Source organism: Perissodus microlepis, chromosome 7 (genome assembly GCF_051167445.1).
Source record: "Perissodus microlepis isolate ML-2025 ecotype Zambia chromosome 7, ASM5116744v1, whole genome shotgun sequence".
Lineage (NCBI taxonomy): Eukaryota > Metazoa > Chordata > Actinopteri > Cichliformes > Cichlidae > Perissodus > Perissodus microlepis.
In genome coordinates, this window is record NC_140467.1 from 21,883,020 (window position 1) to 21,905,671 (window position 22,652).

General features: G+C 38.1%; 2 protein-coding genes, 1 non-coding gene and 1 pseudogene across 3 annotated transcripts; 3 read left to right on the forward strand and 1 right to left on the reverse strand.

Annotated features, from left to right (window-relative positions):
- Window positions 1–1,806: 1,806 nt before the first annotated feature.
- LOC146383046 (U4 spliceosomal RNA) lies at window positions 1,807–1,883 on the forward strand (annotated as a pseudogene).
- Window positions 1,884–6,593: 4,710 nt separating this feature from the next.
- Window positions 6,594–12,260, reverse strand: LOC146383047 (uncharacterized). Its single transcript, XM_084932540.1, has 9 exons — window positions 11,855–12,260; window positions 11,386–11,583; window positions 11,118–11,257; window positions 10,255–10,435; window positions 9,588–10,168; window positions 9,375–9,498; window positions 8,395–8,469; window positions 8,043–8,195; window positions 6,594–7,510 (listed from the first exon to the last, which is right to left on the reverse strand). The coding sequence occupies exons 2-9, from the start codon at window positions 11,563–11,565 to the stop codon at window positions 7,307–7,309; spliced, it is 1,638 nt and encodes a 545-aa protein (XP_084788666.1). The 5' UTR covers window positions 11,566–11,583; window positions 11,855–12,260; the 3' UTR covers window positions 6,594–7,306.
- A 3,024-nt stretch (window positions 12,261–15,284) lies between these two features.
- Window positions 15,285–21,498, forward strand: rpl27a (ribosomal protein L27a). Its single transcript, XM_084936766.1, has 7 exons — window positions 15,285–15,428; window positions 15,526–15,587; window positions 17,115–17,217; window positions 17,823–17,886; window positions 17,982–18,057; window positions 20,248–20,422; window positions 21,323–21,498. The coding sequence occupies exons 1-7, from the start codon at window positions 15,285–15,287 to the stop codon at window positions 21,449–21,451; spliced, it is 753 nt and encodes a 250-aa protein (XP_084792892.1). The 3' UTR covers window positions 21,452–21,498.
- On the forward strand, window positions 19,935–20,065 carry LOC146383049 (small nucleolar RNA SNORA3/SNORA45 family). The gene has a single exon (XR_014800947.1). It is a non-coding gene; the product is annotated as a small nucleolar RNA SNORA3/SNORA45 family (small nucleolar RNA).
- Window positions 21,499–22,652: the final 1,154 nt, after the last annotated feature.

A 22,652-nucleotide genomic window follows, 5' to 3' on the forward strand; every position in this document is an offset into this window, starting at 1 on the left:
CATTGGTGGCTAAACATTTGATGCATCAGCTATTCATCAGTGCAAAAAATAAAATTTAAATAAAAATCCATTTTCTGTCATGCTTCTTATTCACAGTGGACATTCCCATAGCAATGAGGAATTCCTCTATTCTACTTCCAAGGTGAGCACACAGTGAAGGACCCAGCCATCCATGGAAGCTTTTAATCAAAAACCATTTCTCCTGAGCTGATCAACACGTGGCTGTAAAGAAGCTTTCATGTGCCCACAAAACTACACATACCAGGAAACACGTTACTCTCCCCAGCTGGGTCCACACATGAAACTTCAAAGGGTACCATAGCACTGTCAGCAACATCATTATATACTGACTGTGCACGAGGAAACCTTCTAGAAGATTTCTGTTGATTCTGTGAAATAAGATTATCTGCTATGTATGACATGGGAAATTTTATGTTGAACTTAAACTGGTGAACTGTTGAACTAATTGTCAGATAAATTAGGTCAGTGCTTGCTGAAAGTCATTGCAGTTAGGTAGCCTACTTTCCAGTAGGCCTAATCTACCTTTGTAGGCGTAATATTTATATGACCCTGATTCATCATGCATTTTAGATTTGGTTTGGTTTAGCTTGTGAAATATACTTAGACTTCTCCGGATGCTTCAGTCATCATAGCTTAGCATGATTTAATTTATACAAAGAACTCATGCAGTCTCAAGAACTCACACTCTCTGTACTTTGATTTCATTGGAGTTGCACATAAGAAAGTCCAGAATGAAAGATCCCCTGAAGCGCTGTAGTCCAAAAATGCTGGTTTTGAGGAAGGGAACCATTTTGATTTTACAAATAAAACCACCAAAACCAGATTTCATTTTAGGTTTTGACGTCTAGTTATTATTGGCAAATGTGTGCCACCAAAGGAGTCTTTTTCTGTTTGAAGTCCTTAATTGAAAATTGGGCATGCATTAGCAGAATGCTTTATGCAAGAAAGGAAACAGAAAAAAACTAACAAATATCAAAAAAACAAATTTCTTATGATCAGCATAACCAAGCTTTATGGGAGCTATTTAAAAAATCATTTGTGTATCTTAGCTTCACTTTAGATTCTTAAACTTTACTTAAGTGCAACTAAAGGATGAATAGATGTATAAATACGCCTATTGAAAAGCAATAAAAACATGAACATATTCACTGGAGCTGCTTTGCTATCTTAGCTTAGCTTTCTTTAAATGCTTAGAAAATTGCATCTTAACAAAATAAAGTTCAAAGTGTTTACATGTATTTAAAAAAAAATGAAAATACTAAACCAGAACATGAATTTAAAATGTTCGTTGCAGCCACATGGTATTAGCTTCATATCTGTAGCTAGCAGTTTAGCTAGGTTTATTTTCATGTAGCATAGTTTTTTTAAACTCTCTCTATATATGTAGAGTTATTTAGTGTCTTGGGATAATTTAATTAGACTAATCTGATATAGATAAGCGGGGAAAAATAGCAAATTGGTAGTTAATTAGCTCAATTTAGCTATGCTGCTAATTATCGCATCATGGCTAACAGCAACTTGGCTATACCAATCAATGACATTCATGGCAGGTGAAACAGCCTTCTCAGTTTCTACTGGAGCAGTTTGAATCTACAGCAATCCATATTTAACTTTGTATCTTTTACATTTGTTTTTACATTTATATTTCTGTGACTTTTTATGGATCGGCCATTTGTTAAAAGGTGTTACCCATACACCAAACTTTAAAATACAGCTTGCTGTCTTAATTTTAGCGAACCTTAACAGTTTCACTCATAGGGTCGTGTAATGGGTCGTCTTGGGTCCCCTCAAGTGCAGAGGCAATTTCATAGTCTATGAAGTTCTACTGAGACGAGATTATTGCTGGTTGAAAACTTTACTGTGAGATCAGTGGCGCGATTGGTAATGAAACGGATCTTCAGCCCAAAGGTCCCCTCGAGCTTTTACGCTTACTATTTGTAAAGACTGGATTGTGTGACGCTACAAGCCGGTGTGTTTTATTTATTATTAGGCTACATTTAATTCTATATCCAAGGCTCAAAATTTTGTTGTTAGCTTAGCTTTACTCAGTAACTTAGTAATATGTCCAGAATTAAAATATTAAACTAAAATGTTTAGTTAGTCTGTTTAATTTATTTAATTCGTTTAGTATTAGGTTAACCAAATATGTGTGAAATATTGAAGCATAATAAAGGAAAAAGTAGCTAAGAGGCAGAGACATTACTGGACAATTGTGAAACAGTATACTGACTTCCAGCCAGTCCTACCACACATTATAAATGAGCAACATTTAACAATCAACACATACTTTAACTTTAAATCAGATGAATACATGATTGTCCAGATCTACTAAACCATTTCATCAAAATGTGCAAAAGCTTCACGCAGCTGCAGATGGTGGAAGAACTGATGGCACTGGGGAAAAAACTAAATAAAATTACTGCTGATTCATCCCTTTCGGGGGAGAAACAGCAAAATCCTTTGACTTTGCTTGTGGAAAACGTGGTTCTCATTTCAACAGGAACACATCAATGGGCTGAGATGGCAACTATCAATCTTTCTAACAGAGGTTTCACTTAGTGATTGTTTCAAGAAACCAGAGTGACTTTGGTGTTTAAAACAATACCTATAAATCCAGACATGCCAAATGTCTGTTGGTCTAGTTTTAGTTATCCAGTCAGACAAACTCTCATAAACATCTTGAATATGTTACTGCACTGAACGTCAGGCTCAGACTGGATAGATGACGTGCACAGGCAGCGGTTATCCAACCCACTGACTTCATATGATGTTTCTGTACTGGCCTGCTTCTTTTTCCTTTTCTTTTACCCCCAAATTTTAGTTCCCAAATTTAGTCATAAGAAAAAATCTTCATAATGTTTCCATTATGAGGATTGAATTATGAAGTGAGATGGCCAATGGTGATTAATGGTGGTCTGTGAGCTTCTTCTTTTTTTTTTTAATTTATAGCATTAAAATATCTATGCTGAGCCAAAACAAATGTCAGAGATGATGAGCAGCAGGATCTCCTTTGTCCTGGACAACATAAAAAATTAGGTAAATTTTGGCTTTACACAGCCAGCTTGATGACCACTACAGCATTATCTTCATAAAAGGTGGTACATCCTTTCCAAGAGGGTGTAATAAACCAAATCAGCTATGCTCTCAGTAGCATCCAAAGTCAACAGCATGCACTTAGTCCACTCACAGACACAATAATTCAGTATTTTCATGCAGTAGCTTACCAGGAATGTGAGTGAGGAAGGGAGTTTAAACAACCCTAAATAACACAAAAAGCAAGAGCAAATCATGCAGCAGCTTTTTGGAGGAACGATACATCTTTAACTGTTCTAAAGTGACAATGCTCTTATGATGAATCAAAACTATCAGAGGTACAATCAGGGCTAATGGCTGCTGGTGAGTTTGATCTAAACATTAGATGTAGGTCTTATCTCAGAGACGATATTCTCCATTGCAGCTGGAGGTATGTCAGCATTTTCCTCCTTTTTATACGTTGGTGATTCACCCAGCTTCAGACAGACAGAGTGAGGGGGGCTTTGATGTTATTAAATGAAACATCTGGACACGGGAAAAAAGAAGGAGAAAGAAGAACTGACGAAAGAAAGAAAACAAGAAGGAGACACGTGACTAAGGTTTAATGAACTGAACAAAGTAGATTTCCAAAGTCATTAAACCTCCTGTTAAGGACATCCCAAGGTCAGTTTATGCTATTTTATCTTAAATTAGCCACAGCGATGGCGACCCTGAAAAGCTCGCTCTCATCCCTTTCTGTATGCTTTCTTTCAGTGGCTGACAAATTTTAGATGTGCACACAGTTCAAAGATATTGTTTATAATGGGACCACAGTGGGTTTTATCAGTGGTTGCAACAGATTTTGTCCATTTGAAAGCCTTTCATTGGGTTTATAGAGTGCAGGCACTCATGCAGCACTCACAGAGCGGCTTTCATCACTGATTATACATAAGAGCATTTTGACAATAGACTATAAAAGCATGAGCTTGATGCTCTCTTATGTTTGGCAAATTACAATGAGCTGCAGGAAGGAAGAACAGCAAGAACAAAATGTCCTGAAACATTAAAAAAAATTACACGTTTAAGAGCTGAAAAATTGAAAACCACAATCAGAAAATGACAACAACACAGAGCGAGCCAGCCACAAGGCAGGGCAGCAGAGTCCAGGAGAAACACAGGCTGTCAGGTTTGGCAGACAGATCCACAGCATGATTTTAATGTAAAAATCACCAGGAAGTAACTGTCTTTATCGTTTAAGAAAAAATATATATGGTCAAAAAGAATTAGTGAAGACTGCTGTAAAACAGTGTATTTTATTTATTGTATTTATGCTGCTTGTCCATCCATCCATTTATCCATCCATCTATTCTCTTCTGCTTATCCTTATCTGGGTTGCCAGCAGGCTGGAACCGATCCCATCTACCATAGGGAGAGGGGGGGCGGGGTACACCCTGGACAGGTCGCTAATCTGACCCAGGACTAGTTGCTGATAGGGCTAGTAATCTTAGTCTTAGCATATCTGACATCTGATTGTTTATTGTCAAGCAAACATCTGTTGCAAAATAATTCAACATGTCAATTTTACAATTTTGGTTTTAACAATTATACAGTTATACAAATACCGAATTTCTCTTTGTTGCATATGTTACAACAACTTGTTCTTCATTTTAACTACATGTCTCATGTTATTGTTACTTTTTTATTCAGTTTTTATGGTAAGTCTCCCTTCACATATAGAAGTACAGCAATGGATCAATTGATGTTTATTAAACAATTTGCTAATTAATATTTATTATTTATCAGTCAATTAGCAAGAATAATTGTTAGATTTCTAGGTTGTGGAAAAAAATTACCCTGCAGTATATTTGTAATTATGCTTGTGGATAATAACCAGATAAACAGGTTGAAGCACTACAATAATGCAATGCAATAGGTTTTGTAATAAACTGAAGTATTGTTTTGTACTCTGAAACAACCACAGCTGTTTCAAAGTAAAATGCACATACTATGCATAACTTATGCTGCAAAAGTATTGAGGTAACTCCTGCTGGCAGATAGTACAGCAGATAACGTGTGTGTGTGTTTTTGAAGCACTTTCCTCCAGCCTTCACTGGGTTTTACTAGCTTGGCTCTGCATGATGTCATTTAAGGAGCTCGAGCCGCTGTCTCATATTTCTGAAACACTTGGCAGCTTGTTGTGTGCAGAGTGTCCAGACAGCATGATTTTTTACCAGTTAGTGTCAAGTAGGTTTAATCAAAATGATTACTGCGAAAAATAAGTTATAGTGTTAAAATAAGTTTTGATATCACCTAATCAGTGTTCATTTTGCTAGTGTTGAGGGGAAATTGTAGACTGAAACGTGCCCCGCTTAGATAAACCCTGGCTCCTCCTCTAATTCCTCAATCGGCGCTTGAATAAAGACACCTGAAGCCCATTGCTCAATCCCCCCTTGGCTTTCGGGTTGTATTTTTGTGGGGAAGTTGATTTATTGTACACTCATTATCCAAAGTATGTTTAGTAACTCCTTTTTTTGTTTTGGTTACTGGTGTTTGTGGACCAGTGGAGGTTCACCCCGTGGTGACCCTGTGTTATGCTGCCCTCTGCTTGATGGTGGTGAGTAAGGTTGCAGCAATTAAGGTGGCAAATCAGACTGTAGGAGAGTGGACCCCAGATACAACACCCCCCTCCTCCTTCACACACACACACTGGTTTATCTCTGCTGCTGTCTTGACTAAACCTCTTATTGTACTATAGTTTAAGGCTATTAGCGGCCCTGGACACTCGCTTGCCTGGCTAGCTGCTGTTAACCATTTTTGTGCTGTTATTGTATTTTTTTTAAGAAACATAATAAAGTAACTTAATTATTGAAACTTTGTTGTTTTTGTTTGGGCTTTTTCTTCATTGCAGCTCCAATCTCATTTCTTGATTTCTTTATTTTTATTCTTTATTTGTTACTTTTACTGTCAGCTGGTAATATAATCAAGCTTTAGATTATAATTTAGATTAATATTTCCAAAGGTGCAATTCTCTGGTTGAACACACTGGTAAAAATCCAGACATTAGTTTTACTTTTTCTCCATTTTATATTAACTGTTTCTAGTTTTGGGGCAGAATTTTATTGATTAAATACATCACTTGCTGCCTTTTCAGGCTTTACATCTTTTTTTTTTTCTTTTACTTGTCATAAATTATGAAACTGAATGCTGTCATGGATGAGGATTTATTTTTATGTGAAGTCTAACCACACAATAAGACGAAGGCAGAGCAACTGTAGGTATTAAGAAAGAAAGTGGATAGATAAAGATGAAAGTTGATAGATAAGATGGTATAAATGGGGAGTGGGACACAAAAGCCTCTTGTGCTATAATGGGCTCACTGTCAATAGCATAATTTGCACTGAGGGTACATTCAAAACAGATGTCCTTCCAGTGTTAAGTCTTACACGGGCTCCCCCTGCTGGGGAAAGTTTGTAATAACTGCAGAAGCACAATAACCAACAATCAACCAAAACAATTTTAATGATATTTATTTGTCATCAAACCCACATTGCTGAGATGTATGACACATGTGCCAATGCACCATTATGAAGTAGTTTTTATGAAAAGGTGGAAAGCCTTCTCTCTACTGTATAAAGTATACTTGCATCACCTAAAATCAGTGTTGGGCAGTGATTTAACAATAACAGAGTTAAAGTAGACCTATTGTGCTCATTTACAACTCAATTTTTATTTTTAGTCTTTACGAGAGTAATGCTGGGCCTATGAGCAGCTCCTCAAATAAGCCATTTAGCTTAGTTCTTCTAGCCTTCAAGCTAATGTTCTTCTGGTTGGCTACCACTCATAAACAGAGGTCAGCCAATCAGAGATGTCAGAGATGTGTACCTGAGATTATATTAAGGATATTCCCTTTTATCAACATTATACCAAGCCAATAATAAAACAAACAGCCTGAAACTGAGTATTTAAGGAAGCGATCAGGATAACTTTTACATAAGCTGATATTATTATTTAATATGAGCACTTTAATATGAAAATGATAAATCATGCAACTGATCTGATTTGACTGATTTCATTTAAAAACTGTAAATAGCATCTGTCTCTGTTTCATTCCATGAACATACCTGAAAAATGTGACAAGTTTTCAGTTCCACGATATGTATTTTTAATATAAAAAACACAAGTTATTAATGTTATTGTCACCGTTTTTAAAGACTTAAATTTCAACATGTTTTGTATTAAATGAGAAGCTGTAAGGAAATTAATAAATTGCAAGTTATAGGCAATATTTTTTCCCGCTAAAAACATTTCTCTTCTTTCTGGAGTTTTCCTTGTTCTTCCTGTGGAGCCACTGAAGGCGAGCTCTGTCTGTTGTGCCCTGGTTGGCTGATGGGAATGTCCGGTCTGGAAAAATCTCCTTCAGTTTGCTCAAGAAAAACATCTCCAGGTTTCGACCAGCCTGAGCCACCTCTGAGTCTGGCTGCACAGCACAAGGAGAGAAAAAACAACCCACAGTGACTTACGATGAATTAGCTTACCAGAATAAAGTCATAAATATTTCAGACCAAGCAGGTGCAAGGGGATCCTTCCAGATTCAAAATCAAATTTCTATTTTGGTTAAACTTATTTTAAAATACCTCAGCACTTACTTGATTACCATACAGTTTACACAAATATCCACGTTCCCATGGCATATTGTCTACTATGCCATAACCATGTACTCAGCACTGAGGAGAAAGAAAATCAAAGACTACAGATTTCCTCCAATATACATTATAATAACTGCCTTGGCTGTAAACATCTTCATTCCTGGTAGATATAAGTAGTAAATCCAGAGATTTGATTGATACTTGATTTGCAGATGAACACAACCTTGACTGGCAGGCCCCATGTGAAGAAAGAGGCCCAGCTTGCTGATACGTGTGGAACTTATCTCCACAGACTGCAGTGCAGGAATAACTCAATTATACCAGAAATTAGGTCAAAGTGGGAAATCCGCTCATATTCCTTACGTAATTGAAAGTAGCGCAGTTCTTGAACATCAACAAGACGTCATCAACAAACTGCTCAGCAGTGAAGTAGTGGAGAGTGTTGCTCTTGTCCAGTTTCCTGCGGATCACTGACAGGTCGATGGGCCTTTTGATGATCTGGTAGTAGTTTCGAGCCTGGCACACGAGAGCATAGATTTGATGTAAGGTCACAGAGGTGGAACATTTTACATCCTCAGTTAGGTTGTAAGAATTTCGCTAACAGCGATGTCTTGTAGTTATTGCTGTATATACAAATATGCACTGTATATTTAAACCGTTTGGTGCTCATGTATGTTACATTACTGCTGAGGTGATTTGTTGTTGTTGGACTGACCAGAGGGCTGACAGGTTCATGGAAAGGAGCGCTGAGGATTTGACAGTATAGCAGCAGAGTCAACTTCTCACATCTCTGCAGACAAAAGAGCAAAATCAGTTCAAGCTTCTTTACAGTGGAGCACAACACGGATTTATTACACCGGATAGAGGCGAGTGTGAAAACGCAGTCTGATCTGGTTTGTGTAATAAACATTGATAACCCTCACGTGACACGGTATTTTAGTCATTTATGGCCCAAATATATTTCACACAGGAATACTTTATTAATACTATACTGTTTTCTTTAATTATTACAGATATTATAAAGTGTTATTAATTATGGTTTTTAATAAATGGTAAATGGCTCTTATACAGCAAATTTTCTACTCTATCAAAGCACTCAAAGCACTTTGCACAGGAGATTGTTTGCTTCAGAAAAATCTGGATGCAATCCACTTAGTTTTGGTGAGGGAGCAGTCTGGGCAGAGGGGGCAATAAACCAATCTGTTTTCACCATCACTCTGGCCATTAACTGTCTAATAGAAAGCTTCTGCACCAATAAATATTACTGTTGTAAGTCTGTTAATCATTGTTGACCCCAAACTGGACTCAAAAACTGCAATAAAATCAAAGCTTAAACCTTAACAAATGTATATATATAGAGAGAGAGAGTCATAAATGAGTCTACACAACTTAAAATTGTGTGGATTCTTGCCACACCGGTGGATCAATTTCAGTTGGAGAGTAGCCCTTTAATAGTTAATAGTCCTTTAATTTCACAGTAAGCGAGTGAACGTGTGTGTGTGACCTGGCGTTTTCACACTCTTCCCCAGGCAGCTCTCTCACCAAAACTAAGTGAATTGTTTCCAGATTTGTCTGAACCAAACAATCTCCTGTAAGAAAGGATCAACATTTAAGGCCATCCTCACAGCAACAGAATGAAAATAAGCATTATAGCTGTACTTTTCCCCTTTAATTTAGGAATTAAACCAGCCTTACCCTCTGGTCCAGGTTGGATAGTGTATAAGGTGCCTTGACTCCCTCGCAGGAGTCCATGATCTCACAGTCGTAAGCCTCCACGGGCTCCTGCTCACTTCTACACAGAGTACACACCCAGTCACCTCTGTGGAATACACAGGACCACAGTCCATGAAAAAATACATTAAACCCATATGTCATATATCCAGATTTGTATGTTCACACAGCACTTACAGCGGGAAGCTGCTGAGAGGAGGTATATGACAGCCTATGTGATAAACTTTGGGGCAGCGGTCACAGCAGAGCAGCTCTCCTCCATTCAGACAAGCAGCGCAGAAATCTTCACTCTCCTCAGTCCCAGCCTCAGCTCCAGGCTGCTGGGTGGATGAGAAGGGCTGTTCTCCCAAGCATCTAATTTCACCTCTTTGATCTTCACCATCGTCCACTTCGATTATATCAACCACACATGTACTTTCAACTTCATCCTCCGGGGGCAGGCATTGATCCTGATCTGCTTCTTCTTCTCCTGGATCCAGTTCGATAACCAGAGTCTGCTCTGGATCTGGATCCAGATAAAATGCTTCAGATTCAGCTTTCCCATCATCAGATCCACAATCAAACAGGATGTAAGGCTGATCTGGATTAGAGTCACAGTCAAAGCCTGAGTCCTGCTCTGGCTCTCCAGAAAGGGAGCTGTCAGGACAATATGGTTCAGTCCAGGATGTTGGACTGAGATCACATGGCTCTACTGGTTTAGGCTGGAATGATCCTTCAGTTAGCTCCAGTATATCTTCCTCAGTTTGACTGAATCCATTCTGTTAGCAGAGATCAAGACACAGAGGTTAAAAAAAGAAACTTATCTTTGTTGTACATGAAAGTGTTTAGACCTTCAGCTCTGTACCTGTTCAGAAATATTTAATGACACATTGTCACAGAGCTCAGCTTGTTTTTGGCACGGCAGACGTTGCAAAGACACCACAGGCTGCAGTGATGATAAAGACACAGACTGGAAGTTCAGACGCTCCAGGCTCACTACAGGTATGCAGGAATTACCCAGAATCCTCTGGGCCTCTGGGTGAATCCTGTGAAAATGAAGGTGTCTTATGGCAGTGTCTTCAATTCCATTACCAAGATTATTGTCAGCATAAAGTCTCAGTGAGGCTAAATTTCTAAACCGGATTCACCCAAAAATGGAAAAAACAACACTGATAAAGAAATAGTTCAGCATTTTCCAAGACTTTGGAGAAGTGCATTGATAGGGCAAGCTTTTAAAAGTGATTATCAAAGGTTAGCATTAAGAGTGTAAAATTCATAAGAACATTTTCCATTTTAAACCCATGGAAAGAACAAACAAAAACAATCCTGCCTAAACATTGTTGCAGATCAAGAAAACCACTTTGAGGCAACAACATTCCCCAGTGACTCCCCAAAAAAGGGCAATACATAACAGAAACAATTTAGGAACAGGCATGACAAGGACCCCAAACCTATATCACCCTGCTTTTGCTGGGCTTTATGATCATGCAGCTACAGAAACTATAAATAGCACTCAAGTCCAAATGAATGTATTCTACTACACTGTGGACCATGGATATCTGTCACCATCTGATCTGGCAATAAAAGTGTCTATAAACTGGCTGCCCAGTCTGTAACGTACCAAAGCATAGATTGGTTTGGATAAAGAGAACTTTAGGTTCATCCATTGCTCTGTTGTCATCCTTTAAAATCAACATGGCTTTACAACAGCATACTCCCCTTTTTTACCTTAATCTTCTCAATAAAGCTTTCACACTTTTGTCTGGAGGCCTTTCCCATTTTTCAGATGACGGAGATGCTGCTTTTGTTTTTCTGTCATAAGACTGGTTTGGCTCCTTTTCCACCTCACAGAATCCAGTCATGCTGACCTATTTTGTTTAAAAATTCAAAAAAAGAGACTTTGCATTATTTTCATCTTTCTAAAATCCCATTTACTCATCTCTCATTTACTACTAGTTGTAGTGATGAATCCCTCCTTCTTTAAACCATTGTTTACATCTATATTCACATGTTCTGCCCGGGGGGTTGGTTCCTCTGCTGTGGTTGCCAGATTTGGACCAGTCTCAGATGGCATGGCCTCCAGTGCCAGCCTTACCCTACACTTGGCTACCCATGGTAACATGGTGGCTCGCCTTTGTGGGAAGTTGCCATGGCGTCTGCGAGGCAAGTCTGCCATCTCCAGGAGACTGGGCCTCTTGGGGTGAAAAAACAGAAGAGAAAACAGAGAAGAAGCCGATGGTTTAAAATCTTCTGTGTGCTCAGTGTTTGACAGTGAAAAAAAAAATAGTACAAAACCATAAAAGAGGTAGATTAAGAATCAGCAATGTAACACTAATATAACTGCTCATTTGCACAAAGAGTAACTTTTACAACACAAAAAGAGACATTATGAGCATAACAAAAAGTTACATCACATTAACATACAGAAGGAATCAGGTATAAGGTGAATTGTAATCAAAAATTACCTTAGTTTGAAGGCAAGTGATGAAAAAACAAGATGTCTGCTTCAGAAAGTCAGGTGAATGTGTCCTCAGGTGGATGTGAGCTGAGCAGGAGAGGAATAGAAATGTTCCATGTGTCCAGTGTCAAGGGGAACTCAAATGATTTGATTGGTGGAGTGAAGATTCAGCCTCAGCCCCCTGATATTTCAGCACAGCTCACAAATAGAAACTGCAAACAGGTGTTTAATATTTAATGCGTTTTCCAAGTAATCATGTGATGCCTTTTTGTGCAGTAGGTAAAAGATATATTGAGGGTGTAAAAATAAAAGCTCTGCATGTAAATCAGCTATGAAAATATTTGTATATTGTAAAGCCAAAAACAATGTGACAGTGTGTGTGGTTGCTAATAAATCTGTAGCTCTATCAATGGTTGGCCACAAAACAACCCCTATGCTTTATTTTCAAACTTTATTAATGACATAAAAAGAATTTTTTTACAAAACAGCTTTGTTTTGTAAAAATGATGGAATTCCTCTTTAACGTACAAACCAAAGTCTAAAAACGTTTGGACACTGTTCCATTCTGCTTTTATTTACAGTTTTGCACAATTTGCAAATCTCATATTTCATTTACATAGAAAAGGTATCAAATGATTAAATTGAGAAAAACTATCATTTATAATGAGATGATTTTGAATTTGAAGGCAGAAACACATCTCAACAAAGTTACATTAATGAAATGAAAAGTTAATATTTGTCTAAAATTGGTGCATTTTCTCATTTTAAAGATTTAACGCGTTGTCTACATTGTGATTGTTGTGAACAAAATTGTTGTGAACAAAACATTTGAGATGGACTCTTTGACATGATACATTTTTCCCCTTTTAAGCCAAATGAAGTCTTTATCATGGTTTAGTGTGAGTAAAGTGGCATGAAATGGAAATACTTCAAAGCAGAACAAAACTTTGGGACACGCTTCTACAGAATTATTTATCTCTTATATTGACCTTATTCATTTCCTTGTTTCTGAAATAGAGACAAAAAGTATAACTTCAAACACATTAAATATATATACACAAGATAGATTAGGGATTAATAACAAAAATGTCCTTACTTGTTCAGTGATGCTGATCTCTAGGGCTGCAAAAAGCTGGTGGCATGGCAGAGGTGTGTCTTATCTTCCTTCAGAGGCTGATTTTGCAACCTGTTATTCTGGCCAGTGACAAGTTACACGCTGGACATTTCACTCAAACTTTGAATAACAGACTGACTTTATGTAAATCACCTTTAACTGTGTCTGTTTGCGGTTGCGTCGCCACAGAAACCCAATAAAGCTACGTGGACATGTATGACTACACGTCATCTTTAACTGTGTGCACGTGATCCAAGCCTGTGTGTGTTTTTACTCAGGGTTTATATTCTCTGCATAATGTGTCAGGGTACTGTTTTGTTACACACATTAGTGACTAATATTTTCTTTAAAATGGAGCATCATATAACACCTGAGTAATAAACAAGTTTAAAGAGTTCACTCCTTGTAAATCGGTCAAAGATTAACCCCTGAGTGTGGTGCTGACGTCAGATTATTTATTCAGAGTGTGTACAAATCATCACTATAATTGGCAAACACTATGAAACTGGTATTAAAGGGGCGGGGCAACAGCTTACTAATGTAATGATGAAGAAGGGGGAAAAAGCAGCATATTCAATTTGTTTCAGTCAACATTTAAATCTGCATAGACAGAAATGTAAGCAGAGCGTGTCATAGACTGACAGTCTGCCACATAATGATTTAGTTACGTTATTGTTTTATATCTCTAGATTGGTGGGAGAATAGAGTCTATAGGCTAATGTGTTTAATCAAAGCCCAGCATTACTGTCATTTTCTTTTGTAAGTTGTTTTTAGTTTTCTTTTCCCTAAAGATCTAGTTCTTTTTTTATTTCAATAGTTTTGGTTTAGCTGTAATAAACTCTAATAATCTTGTTAAGGACATTATATAAGCGCTCTAGTCTGATTTATATATGATGATTATATGTTGAAATAGTTATTATTATATCATAGTCTTGTAAGACCCGGCATTTCACTTTTGTCCTCTGTGGAGGACATGTGTCTGAGACCACTACATCAAGCCCCATGTGTGGAATCTATGTGGCTCCTAATGAACTGTCGAGATGTTTATGGCATGAGTCAGATAACCTAGCATCCAAATTTGCTAGTTCCTAGTTATAGTCAGTTCAAGAAGTCGAGACAGATTCTTCAAGATTAGGCAGTCCATCAAAGTTATCTCTTATAAGAGGAAAAGAATAAAGCCCTCTTGAAGGTGAGACCCCTCTTAAGCACTTTTTATCCATAATTGACGTTGGATCTTATTATTTTAGCCCTGCTCAGGGTCCTCAAAAACTGGTACATCCCGAGCATTCTCCTTCCTAATGTCTGATCGCCATCTCAGCAACTATCTCACTCAGCCCTCTGTCAACCATGTATGGTCATTTTAGAATTATTTCTGTCAAGGTTCGGCTGTATAGCAGGCAGAGGTAGGAGCCAAACACAGGACTCAGAAACAAAGAGATCAACTAAAAGAGGCAGCTTTATTTCCTTAAAGACGAAACTCCACCCAAAAATTAAAAACTCTGAAACTAGAACCTGGGAACTATAAGCTAGAAACAGACAACTAGCAATTAGCAGCCAGGAAGTTACAAGGGAAACACAGTACACAAGGACCCACACGACGCCACAATGAGCAGAGGGAGACTGAGGACTAAAACAGGATAACAAGAGGTTGGACCACAGGTGGGAGCACAGCTAGAACTAATTACAAACTAACAGGACATCGAAAGCAAAACAGAACACAGTGCACACAGGGCAAAGACTACCAAAATAAAACAGGAAACAGATGGACCAAACACAAAAGGCCAGGGGAAACGAATACTGAGACGAAACAGACTGGATACACTGAACACAGGGAGGGAACAGAGACAAGGCTACGAAGACAAGTGCAAAAACACTGAAGATGGAGAGAAAGGGCGAGAGCGAGGAGCAGAGAGTGAGAGTTAGGGAAGGGAGAGACACAGAGAGGGGAGATGTAAAAGGAACTACACCTAACAAATCTAAATCACAAGCAATATACAATAAAATCAGAAAACTCATAAGTTTCCTTGTGAAAAAGTCCTCTTAGATTAAAGACTGGTCCTACTCACCGACTGGCCTCCCCTATAGTCCAGTCATCCACATGGGCAGTTACAAACACTTTAGTACACATTGCTGATGCACCCATCACATTAGAAATGGGGAAGTAGTTTATAGTATTCCACTAAATTTGAATGTCAAAAGTGAACTTTAATTAAATGTTAATTTTGAATATATTAGTGTTTGTTGCTTTAGTGTGAAACATTCGATTTCATTTTCTTTCCTCATGTTTGTCCTCAGCCATCCAGGATACTTTGGTAAGGTGGGCATGAGACATTACCACCTGAAGAGGAATACCTCCCACTGCCCTACCATCAACCTGGACAAGCTGTGGACACTGGTGAGCGAGCAGACCAGGATCAACTACAGCAAGAAGCCCAGTGGACCCGCCCCCATCAATGTTGTGCGTGCTGTAAGTATTGCCAAATGTTGCCATTATTAGAAATGTTCTCTCATTAAAATGTCTCTAATTAGCAGTTTTTGTCATAATAATTCGACCTTTCATTCAGTTAAAAGGACTAGATCACATCTTTATGGGAGTTCTTGTTGCTCTACTTTACTGTAGCTTGGAGTAGGTGGTGGCATGTCGACTTGCCATTTATATTTATTTAGAGTTTGTTTCTCCAATAGATCCTTCTGTGTCAATTTCAGTAATTACTTCCTCCAAACCACCAACGTGTCTTTTAGACCTCATTCCTACAAAACTGCTCAAAGAAGTTCTGCCATTTATTAATGCTTTAATCTTAAATTTAATCAACCTATATTCCTATGTAGCACAGGCCTTCAAGCTAGCAGCAGTTAAACCATTACTTAAAAAGCCATCTCTTGACCCAGCAGTCTTAGCTAATTATAGGCCAATGTCCAACCTTACTTTCATCTCAAAAATCCTTGAAAGAGTAGTTGTCAAACAGCTAACAGATCAACTGCAGAGGAATGGCTTATTTGAAGAGTTTCAGTCAGGTTTCAGAGCTCATCACAGCACAGAAACAGCTTTATTTAAGGTTACAAATAATCTTTTTATGGCATCTGACAGTGGACTCATCTCTGTGGTTATCTGGCTAGACCTCAGTGCAGCGTTCGATACTGTTGACCAGAATATTCTATTAGAGCAATCAGAGCATACTGTAGGCATTACAGGTACTGTGCTGCAGTGGTTTGAATCATATCTAACTAATAGACTCCAATTTGTTCATGTAAATGGAGAGTCCTCTTCACACAGTTGTTATGGAGTTCCACAGGATTCCTTAATTCTGTTTACATTATACATGCTGCCTGCAGAATCATTAGAAGGCATAGCAGCCATTTTCACTTCTACGCAGTTTACTCCCAACTTTATCTGTCCATGAAGCCAGCAGGCTTAGATTTCCCGAGTGTGATGAACAGACAGGGACCCAGTGAAGTGCTTGCTCATAGGGGTCATATGATTGTTGGGTTTTTCTCTGTACCTATGAAGTGCCTTGAGGTGACTTTTGTTGTGATTTGGTGCTATATAAATAAAATTGAATTGAATTGAATTGACTTGGGTTCAGGTTCTGGTGTCCCTCGGGTACATGCAGAGGTCGTGACAGGTGGCGGCGTGATGGCGGCGTGAGGTCCGCGGCACGTGGCGGCATCCATGGCTGCACAAAATTGTAGAAATGGATGATTTCTGTAAATGTTAGATTTCCATTCATCTAATTGTAATTTTCATGAAATAAAAAGACATTGTACCAGAAACAGAAACAATGTTGTTATATTACATCACATCATTCTGTAAACAAACAAAACTTTAGTCAACTTTTGTTTATCAGTCACTGTACTTAAATTATCTAAAGAAAATATCTAAATAGTTTTTTTCTTCTGGATCTCAGAAGGATATTCATGTATTATTTTTGCATAGTGATTAGTTATTATCATTAGCTTGTGTTTTCAAATATATATTTGCTTGATGTAACATGAGAATTTAATTGCTAAAATACAAGTAGAACCCGTTTAATTCTATCAATGTCAGACTTTAATCGTATCACTTTTTTGTTAAATTCACAATTGTCTTCTTGGACTAAAAAAAGAAAGCGAATTTTCAGTTGACTCTTGTGTCGTTTCTATCATCAATCACCAGATGTCGCTATGGAATTATTGCACTTTGTATTGTTGGGGGCAAATCTCGCACAAAATCGCGTTCGTTCCGAATCCCGTTCCTCTTTCAACTAGCCTCCAAGATGGTAGGTTCTACGTTTTATCCCTGTGCTTCCAAACTGGGTTAAATCTACTTCCATCCTTACTAACCTGTATAAAATAATCCACTTTAGATGGTGTCTTATAATATACTCATGTTGTAGGAATAAATGTTGGGTGTTATTACCGTTATTTACTCATTTTTGTGAGGACTTTGATGGGTTCACTGTGTGATATGTCGCTTCTCCTGGGCCTCGGCGCTAGCAGGGAACCTACAGTTTTACCCACACGCAGAAAACAAACATTTGTAAATTTTTTGACAACGGTAGTGAGAGTTAAATGTGCAAGGTGGTGGTGGTGTAACCCTGAAACAACCATTGGCATAAAGCGTTAAACCTGCGATAAAGGTGGTTGAGCTAGCATTAGCCTCCTACCTGCTAAGCAGCATGCAAGTACTCGGACAAACTCAGCGGTTTACTTTAGCGTTTCTGTGGGGAAAACATGCTATGTATACTCATTACAGATTCTTAGCAGACTAACATCACAGTCGACCTGCCGGACTGTTAAGTCTGTTGCTTTGCTAGACGGGAGCTAATGTTTCAAATAAACCTCATCCTTTCTTTAACAATACCTGCAAAATCTTTGCTTACAGCCTACCAAGAAGTCGAAGACCAGGAAACTCCGAGGACATGTCAGCCACGGACATGGTCGCGTTGGTGAGTATACTCTTTTTGACACAAGTTTTAATTGATTGTTTTTCATCCCCGGACGATATGGAGATGGAGTAAACGTTTACCGACTCTCTCCACAGGCAAGCACAGGAAGCATCCTGGAGGTCGTGGTAATGCTGGTGGCATGCATCATCACAGAATCAATTTCGACAAATAGTAAGTCACTCATAATGATATTAGTGAAATTTGAGTACAGTGTGACTACTGTAAAGTGGAACTCAAGTAAACCTGGCTTCCCTGTATTTGGCCATAAAAGTCTTTGTAAGGTAATATGTCTAAAAATACAAAGAAGTATGCTTTTACCTCAGATATTTAAGTTAGATTATGATGTCCCTAAGTGTTGCCTGATATGATTTGGGTTGTTGTGTTGGATTCCTTTAGCGATAAAGCCAGGTTTTGTGGCTTAAGCAGTAGGGCTGAGTAATATGAGGAAAATCTAATGTCACAATATTTTTGGCTGTATCACAAAAAAAAACTATTTTCAGCCATATAGAGCTTAAAATTGCACTGCTATACTCTTTCAAATTAACTGTTTTATATTTTTGACAATAATATATCTGAATGAATTGAAATGTTTGGGGGGGGGTCCATTTGTTGCACACAGAGGTTTTTGACAAATGGCAATACTGTCACAGTAAGTCTCTTTCTGTGGTCAACACTAGATGTTTAACAAACAAAAGATCATAGCAACAAAAAAGGACATCGGCAAGAATTCACGAGACAAATTAAAACAATTGAGATTAGAAAGATGCTCTTTTGTTCTTATAACATAAAAATTATGAACCAAAAAATGTGATGGCCTTAAATTACAGGAACGAACGTTTAGATAGTGGCTATAAAAACAACTAACCTACAACCGTCACAGGTACCACAGCTGGTTTATTTAACGTTTTCTTTGCTGTGTGGGAGACGCTGACATGCAGGGTTTAAAACAGGCTTCATTTTGCAGTGGATGACTTTTCAGCTGATGGAATAAATTCGTGATACTTTTTGTGTCAGTAGGTTTATGGCATGTCTTGCAAATTACCGTATTTTGTCTCCTCCTTGTGAAATCCAAACAACAGTCTCATTCGCTCGCTCCTCTGTAACTCCGGCTGTCACCATATTTTTCCTTATCAGGTAGTAAACACGCATGCTCAGCGCAGGTAAAATGTTTTCCGGTTGGGAGGGGGAATTAATGATGCATTTGCAGCGTGTAGGAGGAAAAAAAAACTGACAGTGAATTGCATGCAGACAGCTTTATATTGCGGCAATTTCCACTTGATGTTTATGTTAAAACCATTTTAATCATCGTTCGTGGAAAACACGTGATACATCAAGTATATTCGATGTATCACCCTATTCTATATAGCTGTAGTGTTTCCTAGATGAGGCTTTACAGTAATAGTTTATTTTAACAATATATTATTGTGTACTATAGAGCTTGCTGTAATATATAACAAAATTAATCGGCGGCAAATTCAGCAAGTCCCTCAACCTGTAGACAGACTCGAGTTATATCAGCTGAGTTGTGGCTGCTGACAATAGTCCCTGTTCTGCTCCGCAGCCTTGGTGAGCTACAGCAGAACAAGGACTACTGTCACTGTAGGGCAGTGGAATTGGAGTGTACCTCACACAGGCAGAAGAGAGTTGAGGTAGCTGATTGAGATGCCACCACAGCAGCTTGGTCAGTCTTTCTGTAGATTAATACCTAAACAGCTGCATTTTCAAAGAAAGAGTAAAGATTTCATCCAGTAAATCAGAAACATGGTAGACCATCCCCACTACGGAGCTTATTTACTCAACCCAAGTCTACTTGGTGAAAACTGCCATGCAATATATTATTGAAAGATATGGAGAGCAGTGCACTGATACTGTATATTATGAACACAAAGAATTTATTAAACTTTCTCCCAATTTGGGGACTGTGCTCATCTATGGAACACATTTATGCAGGGTTAGTTCTGCTGTCCAGTTAAGAGATGTGCTGATTAGTTTTTACCTGCTTGTAAAAAAAGGCTGTAGGAAGAGAAATGCATTTATCTAATGTTTCTATAGAGACTAGAGTCTCATCTTGACAGACTTCATTGTCTTGGTGTGCTTGAGTCCTCTTAGATTAAAGACTGGTCCTACTCACCGACTGGCCTCCCCTATAGTCCAGTCATCCACATGGGCAGTTACAAACACTCTAATACACCTTGCTGATGCACCCATCACATTAGAATTGGGGCAGTAGTTTATAGTATTCCACTAAATTTGAATGTCAAAAGTGAACTTCAATTAAACGTTAATATTTAAAATATTAGTGTTTGTTGCTGTAGTTTGAAAACATTCGATTTCATTTTCTTTCCTCGTGTTTGTCCTCAGCCATCCAGGATACTTTGGTAAGGTGGGCATGAGACATTACCACCTGAAGAGGAATACCTCCCACTGCCCTACCATCAACCTGGACAAGCTGTGGACACTGGTGAGCGAGCAGACCAGGATCAACTACAGCAAGAAGCCCGATGGACCCGCCCCCATCATCGATGCTGTGCGCGCTGTAAGTATTGCTAAATCTTGCTATTATTAAAAATGTTCTCTTGTCATAATAATTGGACCTTTCAAATCTTTACGGGAGTTCTTGTTCCTCTACTGTAGCTTGGAGTAGGTGGTGGCATGTCAACTTGTCGGTATTGAGTATCACCTTAGGAAATTGGATTGTTGTTGAGCAGCTGGAATCAGACATCAGAAACAGTTTTCTTGGTTTTGTCTTTTTTTTTAAAGAACAGGTGTCCTTTAAACAGTTGAAACACTCATAGTGCAAAGTTAAACCTTTTGGATGGGTTTCTGATGAATTTGGTGCAAAAGTGTACATGGTGCTAATAAAACAGATTTAAGACTTCTTGGTTTTCCTTAATTTTTCTGCTTTCAGGACTTTTTTTCCTCCATTTTACACAAAATTATACTCAGACATTTACATTTTTAAAGAGCTATAAATTCTGGATTTGTACCAGATAATTTTCCTGTTTTCAGTCATTGAAAATTATTTCTTTTTGTAAACATACTTTCATTTTTATAGAATAGTTACTCTTGTCTATTAAAACTTGACTTTTGTTTGTTTGTTTGGCTGCATTTTGCTTATTGTGCTCACGTTAGCACACTCCCTTCTTACAGAAAGTTATACTGGGCATAGCTCTACCTGATGCAACCCCAAAGGGGATTTGTGTCTCTGGCTAGAGTTGAACCAGCATCCTTTTTCCTCGCCAAGCCAATGTCTAACGTTTGAGTTTTGTTGGGTCGACAGACTTTTTTACTTAACTAGTGTGGTTTTGTTTGTGGTGGTTATCAGTTCATCTTAGGTTGGCTTACATGTCGTAGTTTTAGCTGTTAGTCTTATAAGATAATATTACAGTGTATTGTCAGATAAAATAATGATCTCCACCTGTGCTTTACTTTGCAGGGTTATTACAAAGTCCTGGGCAAAGGCAAGCTGCCCAAGCAGCCTGTGATCGTCAAGGCCAAGTTCTTCAGCCGACAGGCCGAGGAGAAGATCAAGGCAGTGGGAGGAGCCTGCGTGCTGATGGCATAACGATCTTGTCTGTGTTTTTTTGCAGAAATAAACTGTATAAATGGAAACTGGTGTGTGTGTGTAATTTTTTTTTCTCCCCCCACTCCTAAGTTGCAATTTGATTGGCATGGAAACTGAAGAGATGCTGTTAATTTTGATTGAAAGGTGTGAGGAGCAGAGGAAACTTTTTCATGTGAGGAAATCACCTGGATCCTCAGCACTGTTGGTCTTGTCCTTGTAAAATCTTTTTGACAAGTGTCCAAGTTGCAGACTGAACAATCTTTAAAAATGCACAGACTTCCTGTTTTGTTCTTTTAATATAGCAAAAGTCAGTCGTTTCTAATGACTTACAATGAAACGGTATTGCTATGCTTTTTGGTAATAATAATAATATAAACTCACCAAAAAAATACAAATGTTGCCGTATGTGCTTCAGAAAGTCAGCACTGCATTGAACAGTTAAAGAAATGGTCAGAAAGTTAATTCTGATGTTTTTTGTCACGTCATTCCAATTAGAGGCAAAATGTATGTATATTCAAATTTCTGAGGAACTTGTTTATATAGTGCTTAATGAGCTGCTTTTAAACTGCTACCTTTAAAAGAATTTTGTTTATTGGGACGTGGTGATACCCAACACAAACTACCAGATATAACTTAACAGCTTGTTTTGTAGTCCGGAGGCCCGAAATGGTGCATCTAACAAGTCATGTATAGAATAAAACAGTCAAAAATAAAACTTTAATATCAGTAAATATTAAAGTTTTCTCAATTGTATCTGTGTGCAAGCAAAGCTGAAACAATTCAGTAATTGTTTGTCATGAAAGTTGTCCATCATTTTAAGAGCTTTCCTTGGAAACACTGGCAGTGTGCTAGATATGGCAACATGAACTTAAGAAGTTCAATTATGAATTTCACTGCAGATTAAGGATAGTTAGGGACAGTCCTGCTTTTAGTTGGTTTTCCTTTTTATTCTTTTTATTTGAAGTTATATGAATTAACTAGCTGATTGATAGAAACAGAAATGCAGACTAATCCACAATCAAAATATTCATTATTTGCTTTCCACAAAACCGCACAGAAAAGATAACAAGGTAAGGTAAACGCATAAATTTCACCCTGGTTCATGATTTGAATACTTCCTCCACCACTAAGGGGCGGGCTTTAATATGTAGGATTTCCTGCCGTGTCATTTGAAAGCAGCTAAAACCGTGACGTGAATGCG